At 40.1% G+C, this 16,920-nt stretch overlaps 1 protein-coding gene across 2 annotated transcripts in view; it reads left to right on the forward strand.

Moving 5' to 3' along the window:
• Positions 1-6,910: 6,910 nt before the first annotated feature.
• Positions 6,911-16,920, forward strand: part of LOC129749648 (abhydrolase domain-containing protein 2-like) — an 82,270-nt gene continuing 72,260 nt past the window's right edge. Inside the window, exons 1-2 of one of the 2 annotated variants that reach the window (XM_055744681.1) lie at positions 6,911-7,141; positions 7,452-7,909. In XM_055744681.1, the coding sequence (XP_055600656.1) occupies positions 7,755-7,909 (155 nt within the window). In that variant the 5' untranslated portion in view covers positions 6,911-7,141; positions 7,452-7,754. Of the gene's footprint in view, positions 7,910-16,920 lie in introns of both variants that reach the window. The other variant, XM_055744680.1, reaches the window with a different exon arrangement.

Genomic DNA, 16,920 nt, shown 5'->3' on the forward strand with positions numbered 1-16,920 from the left:
TATAACTTTGGCAATACAATTAAGCTTTTTTCGAGTTTCTTAAATGTCCCGCTTTTTTAAATATATATATATATCAAAGATGCCAAACAATTGAGAAAAGTGATGAAATAGTTCAATACTGATGTTATGAAATCGTTTGGTACATCTTTGTACCTGAAAATAATCACATTTTCGTAGATGACGGAAAGAGTTGAAGAAACATAAGCTATCAAAGAACGAAAGAACATAAGCCGTAAATATCATGAATTTTTCGAAAAAGATACAACGGCTCACCGGCAGGACTTGAACCTGCAATCTCCGGTTCAAGTCCTGCCGGTGAGCCGTTGTATCTTTTTCGAAAAATTCATGATATTTACGACTTATGTTCTTTCGTTCTTTGATAGTTTATGTTTCTTTAACTCTTTCCGTTATCTACGAAAATATGAAATAGCTCCCGGCATTATGATGTTGCTGTTACCCTAATTGATTTTATATGAAAAGAAATGAAAAAGTTAAAGCTCACCTGAAATCCCTGTAACTTTTTTGAAATTGTTCTAGACCCCCCAATGAATTTGTTCATGAATAGTGCGTTTGATTAAAGAAAAAATGTGATCTTCAGGGATGAATACGAAGTTATTTCCTGAAAATTAAAATTTTGAACTCAAATTCTTTAGGATATGCACGCAGATTAAAGTGACTTTCACAATGTTTTCTTTTAAAAAGCAGTTTTCGGTCGAAATGTTGAGACTTATGTGAAAACTTCAAATAAATATCAACTACTAAATAAAACATCAAACTTAAAGTAGGTGCTTAAGACTTCGATTTTTATTAATGTTCGGCTGAAAAACAATTGACAGTGGAGAAATTCAAACCTCGATTCCTCAGCCTTATGCAGTTTATAGTACCGAAAACCGATCATTGAATTCAACCAAATGGGAAGAAACACATTGAACCGTAAATCCAATTAAGCCACGCAAAACTTATCCATTTCTACTGGTGCGGCTCGATTGGAGCAATTGGAAAAGCACGTGTGCAATCTGTTTCCTCGTCTTGATCATGATCGATATTGGTTCGAAACTTCGAACGCGGAGAGAGTTGCTAACGGAATTGAGGCTAAGGTTTTTTTCCTGCCGCACTTTTTTTTCTACCTTCCTTGCCGCGTTGATGAATATTGACGCAAATTAACAAAGCGAGGCAATTAAAAATACGAAATGAATCGAAACTGATCGGATATTATCTCGGGCGCGATCTATCTCTCTAATCAGAAATAACTGTTTGCCGATTTGAGCGTGAAATATTTTCCAAAGCGATTGGGAAAAGAAACATCGTAAATTTTCAATCACTTTTTGATAACGAAGAGATCCTCTGAAAAAAGCTAATCGCAGGTGTTTTTGTATCGAGATGGAAACATAAATCTTGAATCTTGAATCTGAATCTTGAATCTGAATCTTGAATCTGAATCTTGAATCTGAATCTTGAATCTGAATCTTGAATCTGAATCTTGAATCTGAATCTTGAATCTGAATCTTGAATCTGAATCTTGAATCTGAATCTTGAATCTGAATCTTGAATCTGAATCTTGAATCTGAATCTTGAATCTGAATCTTGAATCTGAATCTTGAATCTGAATCTTGAATCTGAATCTTGAATCTGAATCTTGAATCTGGATCTTGAATCTGAATCTTGAATCTGAATCTGAATCTTGAATCTGAATCTTGAATCTAAATCTTCTATCTAAATGTTCAAACTAAATCTTGAATCTATATCTTGAATCTCGAATCTTCAATTTTCGGAATTTTATTCCTTTCAATAAATGTCGATAGATTTGCTCCCGGTCCAACGATTCCCATCGCCTCGGACTGAATAAAATCGATTTTGCCCAAAATGAACGATTGCGGCGGAACATTGCAATCGGACATGGCCCCGTTAATGAGGTTTGGGGTGCAGGAGATTGTTTACTTTATCGCTGGAAAGAAGGAGAAAAAAAAAGTTTTATAGGCCAGATGCGTAGAGGATCCGTTATATGATTCATTTTTAGTGTGAGAAACTTTTTGGAATCTGGATAGATTTCAATGACTTCAGGCGAAGTTCCTGGCTTTTCGAGATATTTTGTCCTAAATGTTTAGCCATTAGAATGAATCGACTCGTTCAAGATTCAAAATTCTTAATTCTCCGGCAGACTGTTTCTGAAAAATGAAAGATTCAAATGAAATATTCAAATGAAAAATTCAAAACGAATCGAAGACTAACCTCAACTCAACTTACAGTTTGAAAATTGCCTGGATCCTCACCACCTGCCGCACGGTTTCGGTACGATGATCATAATTTGTAGATGCCAATCGCGAGATCCATTCCACGCCATGCGAAAGAACAACAACACCAATCCTAATGAATGTTTACACCGATGCGGCAAATTAATCCAAACGACAGATTGACGGAAAATGCTCAGACTCAGCTCAGTTGAAGCTCATCAGAGTCCATATTGTGCTTATAAAGCCTACTTCGACAGGTCCGATCTTTTCACTCCGATAAGCAAAAAGAAAACCACTTCGCTTCAGATGAGAGCGTAATGTTTTTTTTCTGCTCCTTCCGATATCGATGGGGTTACCTACTCTAACTAGAAATGCAAGTTCCCTGTTTTTGAGACGAAAAAAGAGCGTCCCTATTTAATGAGAATAATAACAATAATAGTGATGCATAAAAAAACGCAAGAAACCCTCAGAACAAAACGCATCCAAGCGCATCGCCGGAGTCCAGAAGTGCGGTAAGCCACCTTCTTTCTACTAAAGTCCTTCGGTTTTTTGCTCCGCACCGCGCTTCATTATGGTTCCGGAGGCATTTCTTCACTCCACTCTCGTTTGCTGCGGCGAGCGCAAGTCAGGTGTTTATGAGAGGCTTACTTCTGTACTTAGACTAAGTCATCTCGTAATAAGTGACTTTAACCGATGTGTAACGAGCAATGTTTTTGTTCACTTTGAGCGGAGCCTTCGAGCTCTATAATTTTCTAGGAGGGGAATGAAAAAGACATCGGTTATCTGTGTACATGTTGAATGTATTTTCTTACGACCTTTTTAAAACAAGTACCCAAGCGAATCCGACCTATAACTAACCGAAAGTCACACGTCTACTTCAACTGAAACATTCAAAGTTCACATTTGGCTGATTAAAGGGTACCCGATGGAATTGAAAACAAGCTTGCCCCTTGTAATCAGGTCTCACTTTTCAAAACACACTTTAGATATTCAAAATCAATATTTTCACATTAAATTTAGACGTGCTTTCCATTGAACCAGCTGAAAACATTTTCGTTCTATGTGACACCAATTTGAAACTTCTATGCACCTCGAGTGATCCTCGTGGTTCTTTTTACGTTTCGACTCACGTGATTTTTCTGCTGTGAAACACGCTAATAACCCAAGCAACCAGAATTCCCTTAAAAACGGTTCATGGAAGCGTAACCGTTTCTGTCTAAAGATAGCATTCTCTTAGCCCAAAATTTAATTTCTTAAAGCTATTTACTTCGAAGTTCGTTTAAGTGGCTGAAGAGAATGCTGCTCAACCTCTAAGAGAATGTCATAAAACTTCTACGTACCGTAAAAAAATTGACAGATTGCTCTGAAAACCAGATGACAGATTGCTAGATTTCCAGTCAATCATGGTCTATCTCATTGATTTTAATTGTATAGTGTTGATAACAAAAGCTACTTACGCTTAGAGATTTGAACCGTTACTCTCCAGATTTCAATGAAACTCCTCAGCCTCTCGACTAATCCAGCCACTTTAATAATTATAGTATTTAAACTACATGTCTTTTAAGATGATTGAATAAGTTGGTCAATAGATTGTACCTTTTTTCGTTTAAAGGACTTTTAGTACACTTAATAAAAATTAGCAAAAAATCTTAATCTGAAATCTTAATCTGAAATCTGAATCTGAAACCTGAATCTGAAATCTGAATCTGAAATCTGAATCTGAAATCTGAATCTGAATCTGAAATCTGAATCTGAAATCTGAATCTGAAATCTGAATCTGAAATCTGAATCTGAAATCTGAATCTGAAATCTGAATCTGAAATCTGAATCAGAAATCTGAATCTGAAATCTGAATCTGAAATCTGAAATCTGAATCTGAAATCTGAATCTGAAATCTGAATCTGAAATCTGAAATCTGAATCTGTAATCTGAATCTGAAATCTGAATCTGAAATCTGAATCTGAAATCTGAATCTGAAATCTGAATCTGAAATCTGAATCTGAAATCTGAAATCTGAATCTGAAATCTGAATCTGAAATCTGAATCTGAAATCTGAATCTGAAATCTGAATCTGAAATCTGAAATCTGAATCTGAAATCTGAATCTGAAATCTGAATCTGAAATCTGAATCTGAAATCTGAATCTGAAATCTGAATCTGAAATCTGAATCTGAAATCTGAATCTGAAATCTAAATCTGAAATCTGAATCTGAAATCTGAATCTGAAATCTAAATCTGAAATCTGAATCTGAAATCTGAATCTGAAATCTGAATCTGAGATCTGAATCTGAGATCTGAATCTGAATCTGAAATCTGAAATCTGAATCTGAAATCCGAATCTGAAATCCGAATCTGAAATCCGAATCTGAAATCCGAATCTGAAATTCGAATCTGAAATCTGAATCTGAAATCTGAATCAGAAATCTGAATCTGAAATCTGAATCTGAAATCTGAATCTGAATCTGAAATCTGAATCTGAAATCTGAATCTGAAATCTGAATCTGAAATCTGAATCTGAAATCTGAATCTGAAATCTGAATCTGAAATCTGAATCTGAAATCTGAATCTGAAATCTGAATCTGAAATCTGAATCTCAAATCTAAATTCTATGATCTGAAATTTGAAAACCTTTTTCTGAATCTGAAATCTAAATCTGAAATCTGATTCTGAAATCTGAATCTGTAATTTTTATTTTGAATTCAGAATTTAAAAATCTGTTATTTGAATTCTAAATTCGAAATCCGAATTCTGAAATCTGAAACAGGAAATCTGGATTCTGAGATCTGAATATGATATCTGAATCTGAGAACTGCATTGGAATTTTGATTTCTTAAATTCGAAATCCGAATCGTTAAATCTGAACTCTCGAATTTAAAATCGAATATTTTTCTGTAACTGAATTTGTGTCTGAAACCCGAATCGGATATCAGTTTCTTAAATTTTGTTAAATTTCTCATCTCAAATTACGAATTTTGATTTTTGTATTTGAATTATACTGAAATTTTAAATCTGAAATTAGATATTTGAATTAGGCCGGAACAAATTTCAAATCCTTCTTTTGTCACTCGGAGTTGGAATATAACGAAAGGGGGGACAATAAAAATAATGCAAAAAACAAATAAATTGGAATAAATTGCACGAAAGCTTGTATGCAACCAAATTGCATACTATATTTATTGTGGGGAGCGAAACACTTTTTGATAGTCTGTTTTTAACCAGCTTCAAAGCTAAAAGTTTATTGAAACAATTAGTCATATGTTAAAGAAATAATTCATTGTTACCTTACATTTTAGTGCTTTCCCAAGATGATAAGATTTTCAGCTAAGGTTTAGATCATGACAGTTAATCAAGGTCTATGATCGGATGGTCTAATCTGAGTATGCTGAAGTTATAGATGGTTTTAGTTCAATTTCTTAGTTAACTACTTTCAGCGGATACTTACAAGGCTTATTCTGTTGCAACTTAATAGTGTGGATTTTTGATCTTATCCTAACGAGCGATACGAGCTATAATAAATGAGGTTAGGTTAGACCGTGCTCAAATTAACAAGTCGGAAATAAATGTTGGGGACTATTTTCTAATCTAAACTAATCCTTCGTACTTGCCTTAGCGTATATACGTTGTATATTTCACCAGCGAATCCTTATCGCTTTAAGTTAGGCCCTGTGAAACTATTTCTTTATGATCCACCACTATCACCTGCTTCTAGCTAGACACGTTTTTGATTCTATTCTGACTTTGTTGTTATTTACTCGAAAGCTGACAAATATCTTCAATTACTGCTTCCACATGTCAGAGTATTGTGACGCGGGAATGCCTGTTGTCAATACCCTTTTTATCGACGCCTACTCAGGGGCGTAACAATATTATTGCATAAAACTTATAAAACCTGTATTTTTTATCGCAAAATTCAATAAAATCAAGAATACAAAATGTGAATTTACTTCCATCTTCCAAAATTTGGTTCTTGGTCTTGTAATCTTTCGGATATTTGAATTTTTATTTAAAATTTACCTAAAATATTTCAAACTTTATTTATTCCCTCCTTCGGGATTTTGGAAATTTCGAAGGGGAGGGGTGACATAAGAAGAAATTGATATTTGTTCCAGCCTTATGTAATAAAAAAACTAATTCTGAAGTTTGGTTTCTATATTCTGAAATCAGATACCGGTAATTATCGGGGAAATTTTAGTCTAGTTTTTCTAAAGCTTTAGACCGGTTCCGGTTGCGCGCAATAAAGCTTGCAGAGCTCAAGTTTGTTATAAGCTTTTATCTACAATTTCCCTTTCAAGCTTCGGCAGCTTCAAGCAAAATAAAAGAGAATAAGGGTTTGTGTGCTGGCTGCAAAGCGAAAATGTACCCACTTTCCTTTTTTGACGGACGCTGTCAGCAAGGGCGAAATTCGGAGGAACTGTCAAATTGACAGCTCAGGAATAAAACAAAAACAAAATATAAACAACCCCCCTTCCCATCATTGCGTTTGTTTATTTTCATTTTTTCCAAATTTACACTCAAGTTTCGAAAAATGTCCTCTGTGCATTTACTGTATTTCCTCAAAAGAAAGAAAAACGCAATATTTCATTTACTTTCCAAATTAATCTACGTGAAATTGTTTTAAAAAAACTTCCACTTCTTTTACCTAATGGTAAATTTTATGTCCCCATTGAGTCTTGGGTGTCCGGGAACCGTGAAAAAGTGGAAGGGCCCCGCTACGTCGTCATCGTTCGATCGAACGCCGCCGCCTCGTCGTAATCCGCATGAATGGAATGGTCTAGGCTTGACATACGGTGCCTCTGTCATCCAGTTCAGTGATGCGTTTCGCGAGTGTCGCACGGAGTTTTTTCGCGATCGAAAGTGGCCATACCTGACGGGGACTTTCTACTAGGTGTAGTACTTCCTTGAAGAAGAAAGGTAAAGCTTCGGATGTGGGTGGATGGATGAGGGTCATCATTCAGACGAATGTTGTGGGTTTGATAAATTGATTGTGTTTACCAATATGATGTGCTACTGCAATTAGTGTGAATCAACTAGAGGAGTAGTGCCATGTTTTTTGCAAATAATTTGCAGTTTCAGTTGAGTTTATCGCATCGATAATTTCGGTTCCCGTGAAATTTGCCGGAGGGCGTCGATTTTCCATTCGCTTTCGCTAGTTGTGTTCATTGTTTTTTCTTGCAAAAATATTCAATGTCGTTTGGCCATAAACGTCACAGTTTTATTACAGTTGTTGTCTTATCTCTAAACAACCCGGCAGCAGATATCCAAGTAAGCTAGGCCGCCGAAGAAGTGTGTCGCATATGTAGCAAGCAGCCATGGAGAAAGTAAATCGTCAGTCAAAAATTATTATGAGTTAAACAACGGGACGATAGAATCGTGTTAGGTTTCGCGTGTAATTCCCGGGCGTTCCGCAGAGTTCCTCGTGATAAGTGTCCATTCAAATTAAAGAGATCCAAATCTCGGAAGCCTTTCTTGGCGACAGCTGCTTAAAACGTACAGAGGGCAAAAGGAAACCCCAAAATAAATAAACATGTCACCGGCATTCCTGGCTGTGATAGCCGTCATTTTGTGTATCCTGTTTCGGATACTGAACGTCAGCAGTCAACCAGCGATTCCTCAGCTATTCTGCAAGGATGGCCAGTTCATGGAATGCTTCAACAAAATTGCACCGATGCTGCGAGAACCGTAAGTTTGTTTTTAAATGTTCCACCATCATTAACCCGTTAGTACCTTCTAGAAAGATCCACTCATTCATCCTCTTTGCGAGGCCTTGCAAAAGTACCTATTCCATCGAATGAGTTACTTGCGAAAAAAAAATCATGTTCATACAGTTGTTATCATTTGAACGTTGAATAAGCCGCTCGCAGACAATAATGAGCAAGGAGTAAATAAAATAAAACAATACGCTGACTATTTGGAGCAAAACGTTACCGTTCGATTGATATAGCAGAAAAGTATTAGCAAAGCTGACGCTCACTGAAAATCCACAAATCGCAATATCTCTCTTGTTTCTCAACCGATGTATACACAAATTTTAGTTTGTAACGCGAAAAAATGTAAACTTTGTAACGTAACTCAAATATAATTCTAAGACAACGTTCAGCTACAATGATTCATTTCATGGATCATAAAAAGTCTAAGAAAAATCGTAAAACATGCTTCGGAAAACAGACAGATCAGCAACGAAATGCTAAAAAAAACCACACTTCGTAACGATACCGATGGGGGAAAGGAAAAAAAACATACAGACATTTACGTCAATTTTTTTAATTTACTTTAAGTGTTATATATTTATATCATAGTTTTGTAAAACTAGTGCTAGTGAAGTAGACAACGTGCAACTCGAGACCCCATACACCCAACCTTCGGGTAGTGGTCATATCACCTCTTGTCTGCAACTCCGATTCTCTACCTCCCCGTGGTACTAGCTGGGGTGCGAGCAACCTTAGCGGAGATCGGGTACCCAACCCCGGTGGATGCTTTGGTCGCACGCAGAATGAGTTAGGGGGCTTCGCACGCGTCTGTTCTCCATGTTAGGGGCGGCGTGCGGAGTGCAACAACGTCCTGGTGGTGTTCGGGACCCAAAACAGCAACATCACGACGGTCCTCCTGCGAGATAGTGGGGTTAGCTGCGGGCCTTGCGAGCCTGTGACTACTAAAAAACATAAGCAACGAATAACGAACAACAAATTTCGGATGGAAATCGGCAAAGACCTACGCGACGAAAAGGGACTAGCGATTGGAAACTTGGAACATGGAACTGCCGATCTCTAAATTTTTTGGGCAGTACCCACGTGTTCTCCAACGAATTGAAGAGCCGCAAATTCGACATCGTAGCGCTGCAGGAGGTATGCTGGAAGGGCTCCACGGTACGAACGTATCCAGATGGTTGTGCCATCTACCAGAGCTGCGGCAACACACACGAGCTTGGAACAGCTTTTATAGTGATGGGAAAGATGCAAAAGCGCGTGATCGGGTGGTGGCCGATCAACTCACGAATGTGCCGGTTGAGAATCAAGGGCCGGTTCTTCAACATCAGCATCATCAACGTGCACAGCCCTCACCTCGGAAGTACCGGTGACGACAAAGACGAATTCTACGCGCAGCTGGAGCGTGAATACGACCGTTGCCCAAAACATGATATCAAGATCGTCATCGGGGATTTCAATGCTCAGGTCGGCCAAGAGGAGGAATTCAAACCGATAATTGGAGGGTTCAGCGCGCACCAGCTGACCAACGAAAACGGCCTCAGACTCATTGATTTCGCCGCCTCCAAACGAATGGCCGTACGTAGTACCTTTTTTCAGCACCGCCTCCCACACAAGACACCTGGAGATCACCGTACCAAACTCAATCACAGATCGACCACGTTTTGATCGACAGCCGGCACTTCTCAGACATCATCGACGTCAGATCCTGTCGGGGCGCCAACATCGAGTCGGACCATTATCTGGTGATGGTGAAGATGCGCCCAAAACTCTCCGTAGTGAACAACACGCGAAACCGGCGCCCGCCTCGGTTAAATATCGGCAGACTACGCGCAATCGGTCGAAGCAGCGCTGCCGGCAGAGGGCGAGCTTGACGAAGCCCCTCTCGAGGACTGTTGGGATACCATCAAGACAGCCATCAACAGTGCTGCGGAGAACGTCATAGGTTATGTGGAGCGATCTCGACGGAACGACTGGTTCGACGAGGAGTGTAGGAGGGTGATGGACGAAGAGAATGCCACGCGGGCGGCAGTAGTGCAAAGAGGCACCCGTCGAAATGTGGAAAATCACCGACAGCGGAAGAGGCAGTGAGTTCGACTTTTCCAGGAGAAAAAGCGCCGCCTGGAGGAGGAGGAGCTCGAGGAGCTGGAGCAGCTGCATCGTTCCCAAGAAACACGAAAGTTCTATCAGAAACTCAACGCATCCCGCAAAGGCTTCGTGCCGCAAGCCGAAATGTGCCGGGATAAGGACGGGGGTATCCTGACGGACAATCGTGAGGTGATCAAAAGGTGGAAGCAGCACTTCGATGAACACCTGAACGGCGCACATGCAGGAGATCAAGACGGTGGGGGAAGGTACATCGCCGGCGTAGCCAACGACGAAGAGGAGCCACTCCCAACGACGAGTGAAGTTAAGGAAGCCATTCGCCAGCTGAATAGAAACAAGTCGGCTGGGAAGGATGGCATCGCAGCTGAACTCATCAAAATGGGCCCGGATAGGTTGGCCGATTGCCTACACCGGTTGATAATCCGGATCTGGGACATAGAACAGCTACCGGAGGAGTGGAAGGAAGGGGTAATATGCCCCATCTACAAGAAGGGCGACAAATTGGACTGTGAGAACTACCGAGCGATCACTGTCCTCAATGCACCCTACAAAGTGTTGTCCCGAATCCTACTCCGCCGCCTTACGCCACAAGCAAACAGATTCGTGGGAAGCCATCAGGCCGGCTTCATGGAGGGACGGTGTACGACGGACCAGATATTCACATTACGGCAAATCCTCCAAAAATGCCGTGAACACCAAGTCCCTACGCATCATCTATTCATCGACTTCAAAGCCGCATACGACACGATCGACCGTAACGAGCTATGGAAAATCATGGACGAGAACGGCTTTTCCGGGAAGCTGATCAGACTGATCAAGGCGACGATGGATGGAACGCAGTGCTGTGTGCGGATTTCGGGTGAATTGTCGAGTTCATTCGAATCGCGCAGGGGGCTTCGACAAGGTGATGGTCTATCCTGCATGATGTTCAACGTGGCGCTAGAAGGTGTTATTCGACGAGCGGTGGGCGAAATGCGGGGCACGATTTTCAACAGATCCAGTCAATTTATCTGCTTTGCCGATGACATTGATTTAGTCGGCAGATCATCTGCGGCGGTGGAGGAGATCTACCGCAAACTGAAACGTGAAGCAGGAAGGATTGGGTTGATGATTAATACGTCCAAGACGAAGTACATGCTGGCGTGCGGATCCGAGGCCGACCGAACCCGCTTGTCCAGTAATAACAAGGTCATGATCGACGGCGACGAGCTGGAGATAGTCGAAGACTTTGTCTATCTCGGCTCACTGGTGACCGCAGACAATGACACCAGCCGTGAGATCCGGAGGCGAATTATCAGCGGAAGTCGTGCCTACTATGGACTCCACAAGCAACTGCGGTCGAGAAGACTTTGCCCTCGCACGAAGTGTAACCTGTATATGACGCTTATTAGACCGGTTGTTCTCTACGGGCACGAGACATGGATATTGCTCAAGGAGGACCTGCGTACACTCGGGGTATTCGAGCGACGAGTGTTAAGAACCATCTTTGGCGGCGTACAGGAGAACGGAGTGTGGAGGCGAAGGATGAACCACGAGCTCGCGCGACTCTACGGCGAACCCAGTATTCAGAAGGTGCACCCAAAATTCAGCCTCTGTGCCAATGGCGTGTAGTCAATTTCATAGCATCATTGGTACAAGAAGATAACGCGACCGGCACTGATTCGATTTGCGCCCACCGGCATTAAGCCCCAGCGCAACCGAATTGCGTATGTCTGAATGAAACAAAATAAAAACGTTTTCGCGTCCCTCCCCATCGCATCACAAGCCGAAGAAGGATGGAAATAAATACCGGCCAACACCAGGCAGCCAGCGAACCGAGCACTGTGCGTGTGAATGTAGCAAAAGCAACAACAAAAACATCCTTCGAATTCAATCAACCGGCAAACACGGCTAAGCTGTGCGTGTGTATGTAGCAAAAGCAACAACAAAAACATTCCTTCAATTTACCGGCAAACAACACCGGCCAAGCTGCCCGGCTTTAGCAGCTGTGTATATGTAGCGTGTGTATGTAATAGCAGGCAGTAAGCAAAGCACAGTTCTCATTCAATGGGTTTCCCGTTCCTTCACTCCCGTTCCCTTTCCCGTTTCCATCGCAAGACAAAGGAATGCATTGAAAGGAGGCCAAACGCCGGGAAGCTGCCGTTGTACGTTTTTTGTGATTGATCGGTAACAGAAAGCCTATGACAAATATACCTCGTCCTGCATGAAGCTCGAATAGTACACTGGTTAGAATGTCGGACTGGCAAGACGATACAATTGGTGATGTGAGTTCGATTCTCACTACAGCGCTGTGGTTTTAATTTTTATTTTCTTGTTTCTGGGATGAATTATCCAATAGGAAGGAAATCCCATAAAATGTTTTTCTTGTTACGCTTGAATGTAGTGGTCATCATTTTGATTGGGAGCCGAGTCCTTATGCCAGTTACGGTTTTTCAAACATACCGTCTTCGGCACAGTGCACATTTCAGCGCATTATCGGCACAGAGATTTGCTAAATAGGCATTGGATTTTTGCAACCTCTTCTATGGGTGTGGTGAAAGCTGGCCGGATACGCTGGGCGGGACATGTTGCGAGAATGCCGGACGACTGTCCTGCAAAACAGGTGTTCGCTACGAATCCGGTAGGAACAAGACGAGCGGGGGCGCAACGAGCGAGGTGGTAAGACCAAGTGGAGCGTGATCTGGCGAACGTGGGGTGCCCGAGAAATTGGAGAACGGTTGCCATGGACCGAGTGAATTTTAGGAATTATGTTCGTCAAGTTATGTCGTGAGACGGAATACTATGTAAATAAATAAAATAGTTTTGTAAAACACAGCCAAATGTAATTACTTCACTTCCCCGGTATAAAACTGCCTTTTTGGTGAACATATATTTATTGCAAAAAATATCGTTAATATTCTCAAAATATAGTAAAAATTAGAATTTACTAATTGACGAAAATTCATAAAAAAAAGTTTAAAAATGCCAAAATGTGTCAAATTAGGTAAACTTTCCAATCCACTCTACAAAATTTTTTTACCGTGACTGAAACAATTCTGACGGTTCATTCGTTGAAAAGTACGGTTTTATACTCCTTTTTTACATTTTTTGGGGTCATAATCTCAAACAAAACTTTAAAACATATATCTCCTTATGCACAACATATGGCTTCTAACTTCAACTTTCTTAAGCGGGCCATAGACTACACAAATGGCCTGTACAAATTCGATGATTCCACGACGATTGTTTGATCTATGCTCGCCCACACATCATACAAACATTTTTCACGCGGACACAAACGATTGCTGGCAAAAACAGCAACAGCAACAAAAAAAAACATCTCCACCCCGGCTGAGAGGATGGTTTGAACAAAATATTTCGATCCCGACCGATTTTACTCCAACCGTTTGGGCGTTCATTCAAGCAGTGCCATACACTATGCAAATCGTGTTTACAGCGACAAACTTTCATCGAATTTCATCGCATTTGTACAAATGTTGTGTAGGCTGTGGCCCGCTTTAGGCATTGAGCGAAATTTTTCTTAAGCGGGCCATAGGCTACACAAATTCGATGAATTCGCGTCGTTTGTTTGATCTATGCTCGCCCACACACTATACAAACATATTTCACGCGAACACAAATGATTGCTGGCGAAAACAGCAACAAAAAAAACCATCTCCACCCCGGCTGCGAGAATGTTTTGTACAAAATATTTCGATCCCGACCGATTTTACTCAAACCGTTTGGGCGTTCATTCAAGCAGTGCCATACACTATGCAAATCGTGCTCACAGCGACAAAATTTCATCGAATTTCATCGCATTTGTACAAATGTTGTGTAGTCTGTGGCCCGCTTTAAGCATTTTATAGCTGATCTATAGATCTTTTTTCTGAAGCATATTTTTATTAGACTTTTAAAAACGTAAGAATGAATTGTTGGAGCTAAATATTGTAAAAACGTTGATTTGATTTACAAAACTATAAAGAACGAACACGAAATTATTGCGACACATTCAACAGGGCATAACTTTTTCGCCATTGGATAAAAATCAACCAAATTTTGCCCACTTTGTCATTGATGTGTATTGTTTACATGCTGTCAAGCTCGAAGCCGTGTTTTCCGATTCAAAGAAAATGGAGGTGAACCATCGCGAGTCGAGAGAACAAATTCTTTCCAAACACCTGGAATTCCCTGACCTGTTGCACTGGCAGTTGGGAAAAATGTTGAACATTCACCATTCAACCGTCTCCAGAGTGTTGAAGCGGTTCCATGAGCAGTTGACGTTGAACCACGGCAAAGGAGCTGGAAGAAAACCGGGACCGGAGAACAAAGGGAAAGGTGAAGCGGATGATTAAAGCAAATCCCAACGTCTCAAGCCGTGATTTGGCTGAAAAGATCGGCATGTCGCAGAGCTACGCCCAGAATGCAAAGAAAAGAGCTAGACTACATACATACGCAAACCGCGATGAGCTGCAACAATCGACGGCTAAAACTCGGGCACGGAAGCTCTACGAGAAGATATCGACAAAATATGGCTGCTGTGTGATGGACGACGAAACGTATATAAAAGCCGATTTTAAGCAAATTCCGGGGTTGGAGTTTTTTTTACCGGCAAGAGCAAGTTCGATGTGGACGACAAATAAAAAAAAATGTCGAAGTTCGCCTCCAAATATCTCCTCTTGCGGACTGAGCCTTTCGTGACAAAGGGCAAAGTAAATGGCGAGATCTACAAACCTGAGTGCCTCGAGAAGCGCCTTTTTCCGTTCTTGCAGCAGCACGACGAAGCTCCGCTATTTTGGCCACATTTGGCATCATGCCACTATTCTAAAGTGGAGTGGTATGAGGCCAATTCTGTCCATTTTGTCCAAAGGACATGAACCTGTCAAACAGTCCGGAATTGTGCCCGGAGGAGCAGAACTGGGCAATAATACAGCGGGAACTTCGGAAGAGCAAGAAGACATTCAAAGACGAGAAAAACATGTAAAGAAAATGGAAAACATACTGAAAAACTGGTACCGGATGACACTGTAAAGACTTTGATGAAAAACATCGAGCGAAAATGAGTTCAATATTGCACTCAAGGCTCTATCGACCAATTTTTACTTTGATTTTTGAAGTAAATGTACAGTAGTTTTTCGATTTTTTCACGGTCAAAAAAAAAATTCACCGTGAATATGGCGAAACCGTGAATTTGGCGAAACTGAAAATTGAAGTGGAAAAAGTATTTTTATTGTATTTAATCAATTATTTATAATGTTTTCAGTAGTAAAAACGTTTTGTATCAATAAATTTTGATCATAAGTTGTAAATATTAAAGATTACTAAACACAAAAGATCGATTTCAATTCAAATAAACATTCTCTATAGCAATTATAAGATTTTTTTCTTGAAATAAATGCATGACGAATATCCATTTCGTATTTCACATCTAATTAAAGTAAATTATTTAGTTTGTATGGAATTTCAATAGTCGTCATCTCTTATTTCAACTTTGAAAAGAGTTCAGAGAAAAATGTATCTAAAAATAATCTTCTGCAAATTTCATATTTCAACATTTTAATCTTCACACCTTTGATTACCAAAAAACTTACCTTTTTCAAAAATATTTTGAAATTTGCTCAATTTAGACTTTTGAAGTGTAATTCTGTGTTCCTCGAAATTTGCTTTGTGGGTATGTAATCCTTTGTTTTTCATATGTAGAAAAACAGATATTTTAGTCCTTTTGACATATTTTAAGGCAGAGCTAGCAGAATTTCATTTTTATCTTCCAAAATTATCCATTCAGACAATACTACCCAAATGGGCCGAAGGAACCATCACTGAATACTAAAGGCTGTCCAATCAGTATTGCGCACGAAATTCACCCACATCTCACATAATTCGCATAACCAAAAAATTGCTTTTTAGAGCGGCTGAACAAGCACAAATAACAATACTAGCATTAGCGTGATAAAATCGAGCGTGAATTTGACGAGTATTGATAAAATCGAACAGTGATAAAATCGAAAAACTACTGTATGTATAAAACTACCCTGAAATTTTTGGTTTGATTCTAAACATTATAAGAAAATTTGCATGACATTTTCGGTGTCGCAATAATTTCGTGTTCGCCCTTTATGTCGATTTAGCATATTCTCAACTTTTTGGAGGCATATTTACGAGTTGACTCAACTGCTATCCGATTCAACTATTTTTGGGCAAAGCTTGTCGTAAATGAATGATAGAAAATCACTCAATACCAACGTGTTTACGGTCGTTAATGAAAATGTCTCAATAGTCGATTTGGATCATCATTTTTATTACGATTTTATGTTTGCTGGATAAGCAAGTTTTCGACCCTCTAATAGGTGACTCGACCTGGAGGCCGCACAATTTCCTCACTGTTTCGAACCAAAAAAAAATGGGTGGAAAAACACCAAAACACGCACCACAATCAACGAATGGAAAAAGTAAAACCAAACATTCCAGAAGGTTTTTTTTTTCTATTTTTCGTTTAGTTTCGTTCGTTGTTGTTATTTCGAATTCGGAATTGGAATTGGATGTGTTGTGTGAGTAAGCGACCATGCAAACACCAAGCTCTAGCGAAGGGGTTGTTCGAGGAATGCCACGAGTCGATCAGAAGCAGAAGCGACTCGGTTTTTGTTGAGCAGCTTCGAGAATCAGTTTGGAAAAGAAACGAAAAACCAAAACAAACGGTAATCGTCGCGTCATTAATAACTCTACCGATGATATCATACCGTTGTAGTCGCCGGTCGGTTGCTGTCAATAAAAGAAAACCATTTGTGTGCACCCAACAAAAAGTTGCTAACTATTTGAGGAATTTTCGGTAGCTGTCGGTTTCTGGAATTGTTTTTCTGGTAAGATTAACAATTCAGAAAAGTTTCTCGTTATTTCAAAAGAAAT

This window comes from Uranotaenia lowii, chromosome 2 (genome assembly GCF_029784155.1).
Source record: "Uranotaenia lowii strain MFRU-FL chromosome 2, ASM2978415v1, whole genome shotgun sequence".
In the NCBI taxonomy this organism is placed as follows: Eukaryota; Metazoa; Arthropoda; class Insecta; order Diptera; family Culicidae; genus Uranotaenia; species Uranotaenia lowii.